At 40.6% G+C, this 16511-nt stretch overlaps 1 protein-coding gene across 1 annotated transcript; it reads left to right on the top strand.

The window, feature by feature from the left end:
• Window positions 1-1017: 1017 nt before the first annotated feature.
• gpr37a (G protein-coupled receptor 37a) lies at window positions 1018-16294 on the top strand. The gene is made up of 2 exons (XM_048549253.2): window positions 1018-2274; window positions 12467-16294. Exons 1-2 carry the CDS (start codon window positions 1510-1512, stop codon window positions 13280-13282), a joined length of 1581 nt encoding a protein of 526 aa, XP_048405210.1. The 5' UTR covers window positions 1018-1509; the 3' UTR covers window positions 13283-16294.
• Window positions 16295-16511: the final 217 nt, after the last annotated feature.

Below are 16511 nucleotides of genomic sequence, written 5' to 3' on the forward strand. Positions count from 1 at the left end.
TGCGCTTACTATTAGAGCATAAGAAATAGGAACAGGAGTATACCATCCAGCCCGCTCCTCCCTTCCCTCAAGTCTATTTTCCTGTCCTTTCCCTGTCACCCTTAATTCCCCTGCTAATCAAGAATGATCTATCTCAGCTTTAAATACAGACACAGGATTCTGCTCCCACAGCTCCTTGTAGCAAGGACTTCCAAAACCCTACAATCCTGAGAGACAAAAATCCTCTTCATCTGAGTCTTGAATTTGTGCCTTTATCCTAAGATTATGCCCTCTGGTCCAACGGGGAGAAACATCCGGCCAGCATTTATCCTGCCAAGACCTTTAAGAATCCAGTGAGACCATTTCAGTTATCGTTTTCCGAGAAAGGCAGCGTCTCTTTAACGAGTAGTGCTGGAGAAGTGAAATGTTGCACTCACCGGCCGGCTGTTACAGTGCGTTCGCTCCTGTTGCAATGACTTGCCTTTCACAGGAGGGAGCTGTTGGTACATGGTCCAGGTGATGTTTAGAGACGTGTGTGTGTGTGTGTGACTGCTCCAGCCGAATACGGAGAGGTTCAGTACCCAGACGTGTAGCGCTGGGGTGCAGTTCTTAACAGGTTAGAGCGGAAGAAAGCCTGCCAAGATGGGTCAAGACTACTCACTCAGCAGTCGTTCATTGACGCTGACATAAGGAGGAGAAAACGCTCGAAAATATGCACCTCCCACTCGAGTGTTCGGCCACCATGGGAATAAACGCGGTTGAAGTGAGAGGGCGGGGGGGAAGAACCGACAGAAGTAAGGAGAGCTTGAAATGGTCTTGGCTGTCGGTGAAATGTGCAGTTTCTCTCCGAAGATGATGGAGCAACCAGCATCTCTGACTGAGCCAAGCTGTTGATGTGAGCATTGGTAGCTGCTGGGGCTTTTGTTCCGGAGGGGACAGGACAAGGGCAACACAGGATCTGCCCCCCCCCCCCCCCCCCACAGAGCACAGTCCACACTGGGATCGGCACCCACCAGCCACGCTGCGCCCACCCACCCCCCCGCACCCTTTCTCCTCCAAAATCCTTATTAAGGAGCCCAGCCTCTTGCCTGGGTCTCACCTGCTCGCGTCCTCTCCCAAAAGAAATTTAAAACCTCTCCTCCCCTCCCCACCCCCGAGAGAGAGGGACAGAGAGCTCGCACACTGGGACTGGTAGGAAAGCAAACGGAGGAAGGTGCAGAACGTTGGGAGAGAAGAGTCATGGAGAGGACGCAGAACTGAGCAAATCCTCCCCCACCCCCGGGGAGGTCTGGTGGGGAGAATGGACACAAGAGCAGACCCTGGCTCAGTCCTGCCTCGATGATGCTGAGACTTGTCTGGTTGGCGCTGGCTTTGTACTTGCAGAGAATTTTCTAAAGTAAAACGGGAAGCTTGGAAACAGCTGATGCTTCAGTGTGTGTGCAGACGGGCAGTGAAGACTGAGGGACGGACAGAGGGGGATTGAAAAGGAGCCCTCGGAAAGTGTTGCAGACCCTCAGACCGCCTGCGAAGATGCGCTGTTGTGTTCTCGCCCTCGCGTTCTGTGCCCTGTCCCCTGCAAATCCAAGTGGAGTGCCGCTGGAGAGCCCCGGGGCTGGGGAGAGGGGCTCAGCAGGGCTTGCTGCACCAGGCTCTCGGGGGAGTGATGGGAGCGTCCCGGTGCTGTCCCAGGGAGCTGCTTCTGGGCAACAGGGAGGCCAAATGCGGGTGCAGACAACAAGGTCCAAAAGGGGAGCCACTGGCCTGGATGCAGCTGGCCAACCCAGAGGGAGCAGTGAGAAGGCAGGCAGGGCTGGACGTGGTCCCAACTCCACTGGAGAGCTGCAGGACGGACAGCAGCAGGAATTAGTCGTGCCCCTCTTTCTCAACAGCTCGGCAGATCGTTCCAGCACAGGCCCTAGAGCTTTAGGCTTCCTCAACGGTTCGAGTGGCTCTGGTGCGGACAGTGCTCCAGCTCTGCTCCCTGTCCAAGCCCCAGGCAGGAGGCGCCAACTGAAGAACCCTTTCTACCCTGTGACTGAGGACTCCTATGGGGCTTATGCTGTTATGTGCCTGTCTATTGTCATCTTTGTGATTGGCATCATGGCCAATCTGTCCATCATGTGCATTGTCTGCCACAACTATTACATGAGGAGTATCTCCAACTCGCTCCTGGCCAACCTGGCTTTCTGGGACTTCATCATCATCTTTTTCTGCCTGCCTCTGGTCATATTTCATGAGCTGACTAAAAAGTGGCTGCTTGGAGATGTTTCCTGCAAGGTGATCCCTTACCTTGAGGTGAGCAATGAATCAGGGAACCAGCCTGGCCAGCGATGAATGGGTTTTTGCATAATTTTTGATACTGCCATCTCCTAACATTTAAGCCAATGTGTAAATGTTGTGAGTAAATCGTTCATTTTTCAGTTATGAGCTTTACTGGAAAGATCAGTGTTTACAGGTCATTGCTTGTTGGTCTTGATTAATGTAGAGACAGGAAAGATAGGAACAGGAAGGGACCATTCAGCCCTTCCAGCCTGTCCCGTCATTCTTCACCTTCATGGCTGATCACCCAACTCAATAGCTTAATCCTGCTTTCTTCCCAAAGCCTTTGATCCCATTCGCCCTAAGTGCTATATCTTGCTGCCTCTTGAATACATTCAACATTTTGGCATCAACTACTTCCTGTGGTAATGAATTCCACAGGCTCACCGCTCTTTGGGTGAAGAAATGTATCTCATCTCCACCTTGAATGGTCTACCCCAAATCCTCAGACTGTGACGCTAGTCCTGGAAACTCCCACCATTGGGAACATCCTCCCTGCATCTATCCTGTCTAGTCCTGTTAGAATTTTCTAAGTGCCTATGAGATTCCCCCCTCATTCATCTGAACTCCAGCAAAAACAATCCGAACCTTGTCAATCTCTCCTCATACGTCAGTCCCACCTTCCCCGGGATCAGCCTGGTAAACCTTCACTGCATTCCCTCGAGAGCAAGAGTATCCTTCCTCAGAAAAGGAGACCAAAACTGTACACAATATTCTAAGTGTGGCCTCAACAAAGCCGTGTATAACTGCAGCAACGCATTCCTGCTCCTGTACTCAAAACCTCTTGCAATGAAGCCATCATACCATTTGTCATCTTTATCGCCTGCTGCATACTTACCTTCAACGAGTGGTGCACAACAACACCCAGGTCCCACTGCACACTCCCCTCTAGCAATTTGCAGCCATTCAGGAGATAATCTGGTTAGCACTTCTCCCGTACAGCACCAGGGAACCGGGTTTGATTCCACCTTCAGGCAACTGTCTGTGTGGAGTTTGCACATTCTCCCCATGTCTGTGTGATCTTCCCTGAATGCCTGCACATGCTCAGCTGGGAGATACACACTCTATGGGAGATACACACTCTATGGGAGATACATACAAGACTATTATGAAAATGTGTTCTGGAAATCTAAGAGCCCCATGAGCATTCTTTTGCATGTAGCCTGTACCACACTGGAGCTATACATCATATGCTGTCTTTTCCAGACAACCTGTAATGCTACTGATGTACAGTCACTAGACTTGAAACATTAATTCTGCTTTTTCTCCCCACATATGTTGCCAGACCTGCTGAGTTTCACCAGCAATTTCAATTTTTGAATCTAATCCTACTATTTTGGGATAGGTCACAACCCACTCTGGAGATATACTTCCTTCCTTCATTTACTACCATGCCGAGTAGCTCATATTGGCAGGCAAAGTATGTCTTTACCTGAAAGCAAAACACCACAGATGCTGGAAATCTGAAACAAGTACAGGCAATATTGGAGAAACTCAGCAGGTGTGGAGAGAGAAACAGAGTTGACTTTTCACTTCCAGTATGACTTCTTCGGATTAAAAGCATGTGCTTATGTCTAGTTTATGGTTAGTTTTGGTCTTGCTGGAACGGCACCACTCCCCATTCAGTGTGGTTAACCAGAGGACTCTCCCACTCTTCCCACAGGCATAGGCAAGTCAGCACAATTTACAGGTTGATAATCAGCCCCGTTTAGCCACATTATAATGTTTCCATGAGTCCCAAGCCCTGGAGAGTGACTCAAACCAAAGCTAAGTGCCAGTTTAGTTTTGATGCAAAGTAGTAATTTCTTGTTAACAACAATGAACCCGCATTGGAAAGGCCACTATAAATTGTGATAGTTGTGTGACCAGTTGAATTCACTTGTGTGGAAAAGAAGTCAATACCAAGACTGGAAACCTGAAATAATGTTTCCAAAATAGGAATACTCAGCAAGTCAGTCAGGCGAAGGTCTTAATGTTTCAGAAGAAATGACATGAAAACTGACTTTTAAACAATATATTGCAGAACAGGTTAAAAAAAGCAGTTTTATTAATGATTGAATAATATGCTGTTTAAAGTTATTATCTTGCTTCATTTCTGTTTCCTTGGTAACAGCATGTCAGGGAAATAGCTTGTCTGTTCATCTGCCTTGTTACATTAAGCTAGATGTTATCATCCAAGTTAATAATTAACATTAAGCAGTCTGTAATAATATTCTAGCAGCCTTATACAAATACAGTACAGGCACAAGCATACATTGTGTCTCACCTGTCCCATAGTTAATTATGAGGATATTTATCTTATGTAAATATCACAAACTATTGCATTCCTTCTTGTGAGCTGATTTATATTCGTATTATGACAGCAAGATAAGGCATCCAAATACAAAAGAAAATCAACAATGACAAATCCTGTTAAATAATATTGATAGTGAAATAAGCCTGGAATGATTGAGTGTTTTACTGGTAACACAGGGGCATATCAGGAGGATGTGAGCCAATTACTGAATAGATCTATCAGTGGCATCGTATTATGTTAAATCCCATAATATGTCTTGATAATTCTCAATTGTTAAAGTTAAATTCATGCATTTGTATTCCAACTCTGTTAAAAATGGGATCCACTGTTTCAGTTTCTGCCTAGGATCCATTCATTGGCTGTTTGCAGTTTGACTTTTAACTACTGAACAAGCCTCCAGTGTGCCAGAATCCAAGAACATTGCTTAACAAACACCATTGCACTTACTGTAGAGTTCTTAGGGATCTAGCAAATGCATTTAAATTATTTTAAGGTAGTCTTTTTAGAAGAAATATGATGTTTAAGATCCGTAGTTTAAACAATAATGTCCTGTTATTTCATGAAATCTACAACCTATGAAATATAACACCATAAATATTAGCTCTATAATATTATGTCTACTAATGGGCTGAACTGGAAATAGACAAGCCAGAGCATTTTCTATCGATGTGGATGGTTGGGGACGAAGTTAGATAGAAATCATAAGTGGGACCCTGGTTGATTGCTGCCGAGGGCAGGAATACAGTTGCAGAGATTGTTTATTTCAACACATCCAAAGCTTTGCCACATTGTGAAATGAATTAACTCAAAATAGCTTCAGCAGTTAATTATAGAACTTCAAATATTACCCTTTTGTTAATGCCTCTTAAATCATTGTAGCAGTTGGGACAGGCCCAAGGGGACACAAGGATGCCATAGTTGTCAATATGTAGGTTGTTACCTTCATTTCCATCACTAATTTCACCTTTGTTATGAGTTTTAACTCTGATATTTTGCAGGCATTCAGAATCATGCTCCGCACCATTGTGGCAGTGTTTATAATCATCAAGGCTAAATCTCAGCTTGCATTGCATCAAAACATCAGGAATGATCTTTTTCTGTTATTGAATGATGAGCCAAACAAAAGCTGCCTCATCAGTATCCTATCTCCCAGTTTATTCTGCCATCATTATAAGTCTAGCCCACTAATTGGTATCAGTTAACTACACACAGATCAAACCTTAACAGTGCAAATATCAGTTTGTACAGCGCAATTAGCCATCCCGACATTCATCACACTGTAATTTGCAATAGAACCCACAGCATTAAACACACAAAATTAATTAAATTGGTCTGGAAAGTGTATAAATTAGAATGACAAACTGCCACACTTCAGAAAGTTCAACCATATTCATAGAATTTTTCAGAGTGCTTTTAATTTGCCTACCATTTTGATGTGCTTTTTATGTTAAAATATGCACATTATAATTTGCTGGACAAATAGAATATTAACATTGAGTGGGAGGGTCTAGCATTAGCCTAGATGGCATGTGGGTCCTAAATATCTGGTACCTTTCAACCAGCTAAGTGCATATTGATTGTTCAGATAGTTATGTTGAGAAGTAGGTAGATTCTTATTATCTGTGTACTGTGGTTGTAACATAAGGCAGCAATGAGACTACAATTTTACTCATTGAAATCCATCTGTTTAAAATTCTCTAATTATGGCATCTTATGGTATTCCCAATGACTGGAATGTTTACCCACCTACATCTGAAGTAGCAGAATGCATTAACTTTTGAGGACATAACTACTTACAGTTATTTGCTCTAAACGTACTTTTCACAAATTTCCAGTCACACATTTTATCCAAATTGTTTTAAAATAATCGTAATTAATCTTTCATACACAGTATTATTTAATGTTGCCCACCCATTGCTAACTAACTCCCTTCTAGACTGAAAAGCCTACATTATTCATAATTTACTTGGAATATCAGAGTGAAATCTATAACAGTATAATGTAATCATTGATTTATTTTAATGACGTATTGTTTTGCAAAAGATCAGTCTTGGTCTTGTATTATTTTGATTAAGCACTTTGTGAGGTCTGCCCTTTGTATTATGAGGTCTTAGCATAAAGTAGACTTTTATTATAATGTTTTGGTTAGGTGCCCCAGCTTTTTAAAATTGTTTTGTTACAGTATCTAAGCATCATAAATGATGGATTAGCTGCAAATTAGGGAGAATTTCTTCAATAATAATCATTATATTCTGACACAGCTTTGAAATTAGTTAAAAGCCATGCTGCCAGTAGGTGCCAGGTGTGAAGCTAATATGCTCCAGTTTTGCAACCAAAAGGCACCAGGTTTGATCTTTACCTTGTGATGAATGAGTTGATCCCTGCCCAAGAGACGCAACTAAGCCAGGCATTCCTTCTATTGTACTACTGTGGACGTCAGGTGAATTGCTTAAAATGGCTTTTTGAATAGCTTGCTAATTGTCAATTTTTACTTCTGAGTTCACAAGCCTCTGTTTAAAATAAATAGGCAGCATATTGGTGACCAGTGGGCGCAGGAGCAGAAAACCCCATCCTTTGTCTATATGCACATGAGAAGATCGATTCTTTTGGCAAAGTGTTGATATCAGGTCACCGTAGAGTCAAACACCGACAGACATCAGTTCTTTCCAAGAGGAGGGGTGGAAAGGCAGAAAATCTGAAGGGACAGAAGCGGAGTGTCGTTAAATCTACAAGCTCAACAAATGGTCGCACACATGCTTTCATAGCACAAGCCAGTGTCATGAGTTTCTATACCTTTAATTTCTTAAATTATAACTATAACACCTGGTGTGAGTGTAATTCTTACTGTCAATAACTTGAGCCTACTTATTATCTGCACAACCATTTGTTTTCAGTCCTTCCATTTTCAGCTTCATGCTGTACATAATGTGAAGAGGTACTTAATGAGATTGGATTTATGTAAAGGTGAGAGCTTTTTATCACTAGAGTCAGACAGAGAAATGTGTCTCAATTTGCTTAAAGTACTGGATTTAAACCAGCTCTGCCTTCTACATGTGAAATAAAACAGCGTAATGAAAAAGGAATGTACTGGTTGCAAAGACAGGATCTTAATCTTCTCTCCTTTTTGCCCAATCCCCTTTCAACCGAAGCTATGTATGATTCAAAGCTTTACATGAACAGTGTTAAGAAAATAAAACTGGTTTAAAGTAATGATTTGCTTTATAGTGAAGTTATGATATTTGTCATTTATGCTTTTGAACTTCAGATTTTATAGAAATGGTACAATGTAAACTGTTTTAAAATGCACTATGTTTTGCCTTATAATGGTCTGATTTCCCTACACAGATAGGTTCTATTTAATTGGATTGGATGAGAAGGATGTCTCTCATCTTCTGTTCTGATGACTGACTGGAGTGTTGAAACATTTAAAGCAGAACAGAAATATTCAGTTTTCTTTTGTACTGAAGGACACAGAGGAAAAGAAAAAGATCAATATGAGAGACCAAGCCTACTGAAGTGCTTTTGTTTTATTTATGTGTTGAATGAACAAGTTCCCTACAGGAAGAATGTTTGAAGTTGAGGGATTCCTTAATGTCATGCACATTCATCATAATGTGGCATAGATTAGAGACATTCACCTTGTTCCCAGCCCATTGCCTCTAGCACTTCAGGAGCAAACAAAAGCATAAGCATCATTTGTGAGTGAATATTTTAAAAATTGTTTTATTAAAAGGATATTCCCTTAAAGATGTTTTTTGAAGATGAGACTGACCACAGATTAAGAATCAGTCTTGTTCTGTTAGACAAAACTGAATTTGCACATGTCCTTTCTATTTTATAACATAAAATGTATGGGGCTGTTTCATTCATTCATTCATTCATTCATTCATTCGTCGACTAACTCAAAATTTTGCAAATTTACCTCTTTTTTTTGATCCATTTTTGGAATATGGGAATCATTAGCAAAGCCAGCACTTTGTTTCTCTCCTTAATTACCTTGGAGAAGGTGGTACTTCTTGAACTACCACAGTCTATGTGGTGAAAGTGCTGTTGAGGAACAAATATTAGAATACTGAATAGCAATGGTGGGCAGTAGTCAGGATGATATTACATTATAGAATCAAAAAATTCACAGTAGGGAAGGAGGCCATTCAGCCCACCTGCTGATGACAAGCATCCAGCCTAACCCATTTTTCAGATCTTCCTTTGTGCTGTAACCTTGTGGGTTAGGCACTTCAACACCTACCTCTTTCCCTGAATCTATCCCTCTAGTTATGGAACCTTCAACAAATGGAAATAGAGAATACTTTATTTAGACTCATCATGAGTTATATGATGTGAGACTGGGAGGGACACTTGGAGATGTTAGCGTTCTCGTGATGAAGTTCATGGATTTGGAAAGTGCTTTCTTAGAAGTCATAGCAAAATATTGCATTGCAACCTGTAGATAGAACATAATGCAGCTACAGTGCCATAGTGGTGGAGGAATTGAATATTTAAGACGGTAGATGGATAATGTTCTTCGTCACAAGGATCTAAATCAATTGTGATAGCATTTATAATGAAATACTGAGCAGGCCCAATGGACTTTAAAGTGTTAATTTTGGAGGAAAGTAAAATGAAGGCTTTAGAGAAGTTCTAGATATGTATGTGGTACAAAGTCTTTGAGAAAATTTTACAGTGGGTGTATATTAGAAGTGTATGTGTTGCATGTTATGCATCACAATAACACAAAACCTGTGTGAGCAGCTTTTCATGACATCAATAAAATAAAAATATTGAATTAGCAATGCTAAATTAATTAGTTTTAACTTGATATCTTGGTCATCGTAACAGACTGGCTGTTCAAAAGATGAGTTCACTTAGTGCAAGAATAAAATTTGGAATATCTTTTTGACTTTGGAGGTATTATACGTACAGTGTTTTGATTTAAAAACATCAGCCCAAAAGATAGTGGTTCAAACTCAACCCAGAGACTTGCGCAATTAAGGAGGTACTGCTGTTTGAGATGTGTGTCTTTAAATTTAGACATTAGATTATCCTCTCAAGTAAATGCAAAATATTCCACAATGCTATCCAAATAAGACAAAGGAAGATCTTCCAGTGTTTTGAGCAGTAATTATTGCTTAAGCTGCATGACTAAAATTGATCATCTGGTCATTTATGTCATTGGTATTTGTGCTGCTTATTGCTGTGCATAGACTACTTGTCATGTTTCATACAATGTAACATGATTAGACTTTGAAAATAATTAATGGTGGCGCATTTGAAAAGTCTTGAGGATGTGACAGGTACTATGTAAATGCAACTTGTCTTTGGAATATCTTTCAGTAATCAAAACTTTAGGGAAGACAGTGTTGAAGTTTCCCTTTGAATACTTCCAATCTGCTCAAAAAAATCTTTTTAAATTCCCTTTTAGGGAAAACTCACCATCTTCAGGCAAATGTCTTAAACTGGATAGAGTCAAAAATTATAGTACTTCCATTCAAATGACAAAGGACTTTTAATGCACACATGTTTATTTCTTGGCTTAATTTCTCCATTTCTGTCATGTTTTCTACTTCATTGTGGATTACTGCTGCTTTTTTAGATATTCGACTGTCTATCACACCTAGATTTCTAAGTCAATGAATGGCCTGTACTAAACTGCCATGAATTATCAGCCAACAGTTAATTCTAGGCCTTGTAGCCAATGTATGTAGGAGTGAGATGGTTATTGCTGGAAGTGGGTAAGCATTCGGGTCACTACAATGCAATGCATTAAGAAGACCCAGGTCCCATTTACTTTACCCATAACTGCACCAGTCTCCAATCAGTACAGCAAATTTTCAACTTAACTTAGTACCAGAATTGGTGATGCAATCATACCACTCATTTGAAAAAAAAATCACCTGCTTTCCTTTTTCTCTAACAGGCAGCTGAACCTTAACCACATCATCAGTTTTACAGGGGTGTAGCAGATTGAAAGTCTGACCGTAGATTGTATTCCCTCATTCTTTGCAGCAAAGGTTAAATAGCAAAGGATCTAAGCATTATTGCTGTCACATTCAGAATCACAATGGTTGTGTTACTGGACTGATGATCTAGAGAACTTGAGTTGGTCATCGTCATGCCATTTGGAGAATTTGAATTCTGTTTATTTTAAAGGTATCAAGTTAAAGTCTCAAAGAAACTTGTGAATTGTTCTAAAAAGATCAAGTAGTTCACTGGGACTCTGAGCACAATAAATCTACACCGATAGCTATCTTCCATATTAGCCTTCTCCCACCCTTTTTCATCAAATGCCCCGTCAATGTTTCCTGCAACAATTTACTCATTGTTGCTTCTCTAGGTCCCTCTTGATGCCGAGGACAGACTAGCATTAATGTAGAACATTCTTCCATTTTATGAATTGACACTTTTAATTGCAGATTATTCCCTTAATGTTTTAAATCTACATACAAAAATACTTGCAAAAGATAATTGTAAAAATAAATTACACATATATATATTAAATGATTAAACTCTTCCATGTAAATTATGAATAAAGAATTGATAGGGACTGTAAAAAATATTAATATATAGTAAAATGTATAAAGTTGTGACTAGTAATTTTTTCTGACATCAGGAGTGTGGGGTAAGAGTTACATGGAGAAGTAGAAAAGATTAAAGATGCTTTAATAGGGGTATTCAATATAATGAAAGGCTTTGATCAAATGCATAAAAGCTAATTGTCTTCAATGGCACACAGATTTAAAGTAAGTGACATAAAAACCAGAGACAACATGATAAAATAGTTTTTTGCACAGTTGTTGTGACCTGTAATTTCACTGCCTAAACAGGTAATAGAAGCATACAGAGCAGTAACACTTAAAAGGAAATCAGGCAGACAATTGAAAGAGAAATGTTTCACTGGACAATGAGAAAAGCCAAGGGAGTAGGAATAGTTGGATAACTCTCTCAAAGCGCCTGTGCTGACATGATGGGCTGAATGACTATTTCCGTGCTGTTTGATTCAATGATCTTCATTCTTCAATGTTTGGAAAACACATTCCCATTGTTACTCAGGCAACTGTCACAGAAGTACCTTGTCAAACAAGTGATTTTTGCACTCATCCATAAATATGTTCTGGCTGGCAGTAAATTTTACAACCTTCCCACAACAGTGACCAACATTGGTCAAACAGTACATAATAAAGTCAACACATAACTTTAATGATCAGTAAAAATAGCATGAACTAATTTTCCCTAATAAACTTGTTTTATTGGTAATAATAGCAGGAGATGTAGAATCATAGAGTCATACAGCACAGAAGCAGAATTATCAGTCTAACTAGTCCATGCTGAATATAATCCCAAAATAAACTAGCCCCACTTGCTTACTCCTGGCCCATATGTCTCAAAATGTTTCTTATCATGGACTTATTGAAGTGTCTTTTAAAAATCTGTGTCCTCTCACCTTAAAACTATGCCCTTTAGTCTTGAAAACCACCATCCTATAGAAAAGACACCTACCACTACCCCAATCTGTAACCATTATTACCTTATGAGTTTCTATAAGGTCACCTCTCAATCTCCTCCTCTTAAGTGTGGTAAGGAATTTTGAAGGTTGCTCTACATCTAAAAACATGCTAAGAAATTTGATTATGGCGGAGGATTCTTGCATTCTGTTGCCCCCGCTCTCTAAACTATTGCGTCAGTATTGGACAAGAGAAGGAGGGAACCCCGGGGACTATTTTAGTGGTACAGGGATTGAAATCACCCTCATCCATTGGTGTTATTCTGCACCAACTCTTGGCCAACTGAGCTCACCAGCCTCTCACCTGAACGTCTCCTTGTGCAGCAGCAAATAACATTTCACCAGTAACATTTCTCTTCTCCTTTCATTAACAGGTTGCTTCCCTCGGTGTCACCACTTTCACCTTGTGTGCACTGTGCATTGACAGATTCAGGGCAGCCACCAATGTTCAGATGTACTACGAGATGATTGAGAACTGCTCATCAACAACGGCCAAATTGGCTGTCATCTGGGTGGGTGCCATGTTACTGGCGCTCCCTGAGATTGCTCTTCGGCAGTTGGTTACTGAGGAGGTGGCGGCCTCAGATGTGACTGCAGACCGCTGCGTTGTGAAGATATCTCCAAAGTTACCAGACACGCTGTACGTGCTGGCACTAACTTACGACAGTGCCAAGATGTGGTGGTATTTTGGTTGCTATTTCTGTTTGCCCACCCTCTTCACAATCGGCAGCTCCATTGTGACGGCTCGAAAAATCAGAAAAGCAGAGAAGTCCTGTGCCAGAGGGAATAAACGTCAGATTCAGTTGGAAGGCCAGATGAACTGCACAGTGGTGGCCTTGACCATTCTCTATGGATTCTGTATCATCCCTGAAAACATTTGCAATATAGTAACTGCCTACATGGTTACTGGGGTCTCCCAGCAAACAGTGGATCTGCTGCAGCTCATCAGTCAGTTCCTTCTGTTTTTCAAGTCTTGTGTGACCCCAGTGGTCCTCTTCTGCCTGTGCAAGCCATTCAGCCGTGCGTTTTTGGACTGCTGCTGCTGCTGTTGTGAGGAATGCGGGCCAAAGTCATCCACGGTCGCTAGCGACGACAATGACAATGAATTTACCACTGAACTTGAGCTGTCTCCATTCAGCACAATACGGCGAGAAATGTCCACCTATACCTCAGTGGCAACGCACTGCTAAAACCTTTGTCACATCTCACTTTGACATGATGTAGTGCCCCTATCATTGTAGATGTGTCAAGTTCCACCATGGATCAGCCATCCTTTGCAAAGAAACTGGATTGAATGTCACTGCCAATGGAGCCCAAACCTATCGCAACACCTTAGAAGCTGCACATTGCTATTCCTATATTTTGCAAGCACGTCCATTAATGAGAAGAGTGTTCATTCGCAGTGTTGTACAGTTAAGACTGTCAAACACATATAAGGATGAAGAGAAGTCTGTTGCAGAAGTACAATTTAGGATGGTCTTCATGCACTTAGTGTGGATTAATAAAAGGAACTTTGTGTAATGTATAAATCAAACTCCACCAGAATCCGGACTTAAGATCATGTTGTCCCTAGTCCTAGGGTATGAAGAAAGCTTAAAAGTGAAGTCGTGACATATGTGATGTGCTTAGGGAATAGTAAGGACTAGCTGACGTACTGTATTTTGCTGTATAGTGACTGCAGCTAGCTGTTTTACATTGAATATCTGAAGTTTGTACGATTTATTGTTGGATGCTATATACACAGACAGCATAAATGCTGGTAGACCAGATGTTGATGATAAACTGTTATAATTTTGTGATGTCAGTTTTGTAACAATGGAGAGAGCTGAGTTGTAAATCAGAATTATCATTGTTTTTTTTCTGTAAATTCCTTATTATGGGCTCCAGAGCTATTTGGAATTGTGGGGTATGTTAAAACAAAAACACTTTATTCCCTACAAATAAAACCTTGCATTAAAAAATATGATGTATTACGTTCAGTAAGCTCAGCTATTATGACTGTGCACTAACAGTATTTCTGTCGGTTGACTGGAGCATAAACATTCAGTCTGTAGACTAGCATATCTTCGAGGGCAACCTAATGGGATTTCTATAGACTGGCCATAAGGGAACAAAGTTTCTCAAAAATTCTCTGTTTATTTAAGAGGTGAGTTAACTGAATTATTCAAAACTAATGAGGATGTTTGATAGAGCAGATGTGGCGAAACTGTTTGGACCAGCAATGGGTTCAGAGAAGTAAGAAAATTGTCAAAATGGAATGGAAGATTTGAGTTATAAGGAAAGGCTGGATAGGCTGGGATGTTTTTCACTGGAGCATAGGAGGTTGAGAGGTGACCTGATTAAAAAAAAGTTTTTAAAATAATGAGAAGTATAGACGGAGTTGATGGTAATTGTTTTTTCCCTAAGATGGGAAATTTCAAGTCTAGGGGGCACATTTTTAGGATGAGAGGAGAGAGATTTAAAAAAGACATGAGGTAAATTTTTTTACACAGAGAATGGCTCGTGTGTGGAATGAACTTCCAGATGAAGTGGTGGATGCAGGTACAATTACAACATTTAGAAGATGGATACATGAATAGGAAAGGTTTGCAGGTGGGAGTAGTTTAGTTTGGGATTATGGTTGGCATGGACTGGTTGGACTGAATGGTCTGTTTCCGTGCTGTAAGTCTTTATAGCTCTATAGCCAGACATAACATTTTTCTTTAAGCAGAAAGTTAGTACCAAACTTATTGCCTGGAAAGGTAATGGAAGTACTGTAAATTTCAAAAGGTAAAAGGATATTTGATAAACCGCTGTTGCTTGGGAAAGGAAGAGGAGTTAGATGCTAATTGGACAGCTCTTTCAAAGTGCTCCCACAAGCATTATGGACTCTTTCTGTGCCCTACAATTTGCAAAGTATGTTGAAGTGCAAAATCCAGACAAGTACCACATTGACCCTGATATTAACAAGGAGGTTGTGAGATTGCAAATGAGCCAGCAGTGCATGGGAAAGGCCAAACCCAATTGAGACTTTTCTTGCCTTACCATCACAGCCTCTTCTCTATAATGTGCTGCAGATTCCAACAAAACAGCAGGTCAGTGGTCAGGAGCATCGTTGAGCATTAGGAGGTTATAGTGACTTATGGGATGGTCACAGGAATAGTCGGAAAGGACCAGTAAATTCAGGTGGCCAACAGGGATGCTGCAGAAGGTGCAGGGCATGCAGGCGGTGCATCAGCGATGAGGTCCTGATGAAGAGGAGCAGAAATCTGGGCTGTGGTTAAGGGCTGGGAGAAACTGAACACTTGCTGTTAATGCCAGGTTGTAAGTACTGCAGCTCCTCTTGGTCCACAGGAGTTACCCTTTATGATAACATTAGGAGCTGACATGTCTGACATCGAACACGGAACCTGCAATCTAAAATGCAGGCCTTCTCAGGGACTATGATGTTTTTGGTTATGACTTTGGAATGTTAAGTTGGCCAGCACCTATCTTTTGCAGGACCTTCGGCAACAGACTGATTTCTGCTTTCACAAGCTTGAATGTTGGATTGCTGCATCTCTCTCTTCACATTCCGCCAACTGGGTTTAAATGAAGGCAGTTGGCTCTGTTGCAATGTATATATTAGCTGAGAAGATTTTTATCAGTGATAGCAATATGTTTCTCTAGTTGGTTGGGTTGGATGCCATTGAGAGTAAGTGAGTCTTTTCATGGCAACCTTGAGACATCTAGTTATTAGTAAATGGAAGACTCATACCAATTACTGGAGTTTTAAAATATACAAGGTACTCCCACACACAGGTTAAAAAGCCATTAAGTTGTATATTGCATACATTGATAAATTTGGTTCTAAAGTATAGTGACGGGGACTTGCCCATGTTAACTGTTTCTGAGCTATAGCTAACCTTCCATCATTTTCAGTGTGATCATGACCATGAGACTTAGGACTCTGCCATCAGCAAATGCTTAGACATGTTATTTGCTGAGTGTCGCCTCTGGAGTATACAAGGTCAAAACTAATTGTCAAGTAATCACTGATGTTCAATCCTACTGGGCATGTCACTAGAGAGCTTAGGGTTTCATTAAACTGTGTATGCTTACATTCAGTTGTCTGTCACTGTCCTGCTGTTGTCAAGACCAGCACCTTGGTGTCTTGCAAATTGTTACGCTACTCTTGAAACAAGTATACGTCAATATTGCTCAATAAATTTCTCGCACATCAAGGTTCATTCAGTGGTTTCTTGCTCTATCAAAGTTATCTTGCTTTACATATTTGAATGGCAATGACCTTTGCTGTACATGTTCCTTTAGATTTTTGAATAGTGGACAGAAACTTAAATTCATTTTAGTTAACCAACGTAAATGCCTTTTCACAGGATCATAAAAATTCTGCTTAAAAATATTGTGGTAACTTAAAAGCACCAGAAATACAGGATCATG

Source organism: Stegostoma tigrinum, chromosome 18 (genome assembly GCF_030684315.1).
Source record: "Stegostoma tigrinum isolate sSteTig4 chromosome 18, sSteTig4.hap1, whole genome shotgun sequence".
In the NCBI taxonomy this organism is placed as follows: Eukaryota; Metazoa; Chordata; class Chondrichthyes; order Orectolobiformes; family Stegostomatidae; genus Stegostoma; species Stegostoma tigrinum.

Bases quoted from the DNA above. Each gene is read 5' to 3' on its own strand.
- gpr37a (XM_048549253.2), top strand. From the start codon at position 1,510: ATGCGCTGTTGTGTTCTCGCCCTCGCGTTCTGTGCCCTGTCCCCTGCA. The intron at 2,275-12,466 runs GTGAGCAATGAA...TTTCATTAACAG, and splicing joins AGGTGATCCCTTACCTTGAG to GTTGCTTCCCTCGGTGTCAC.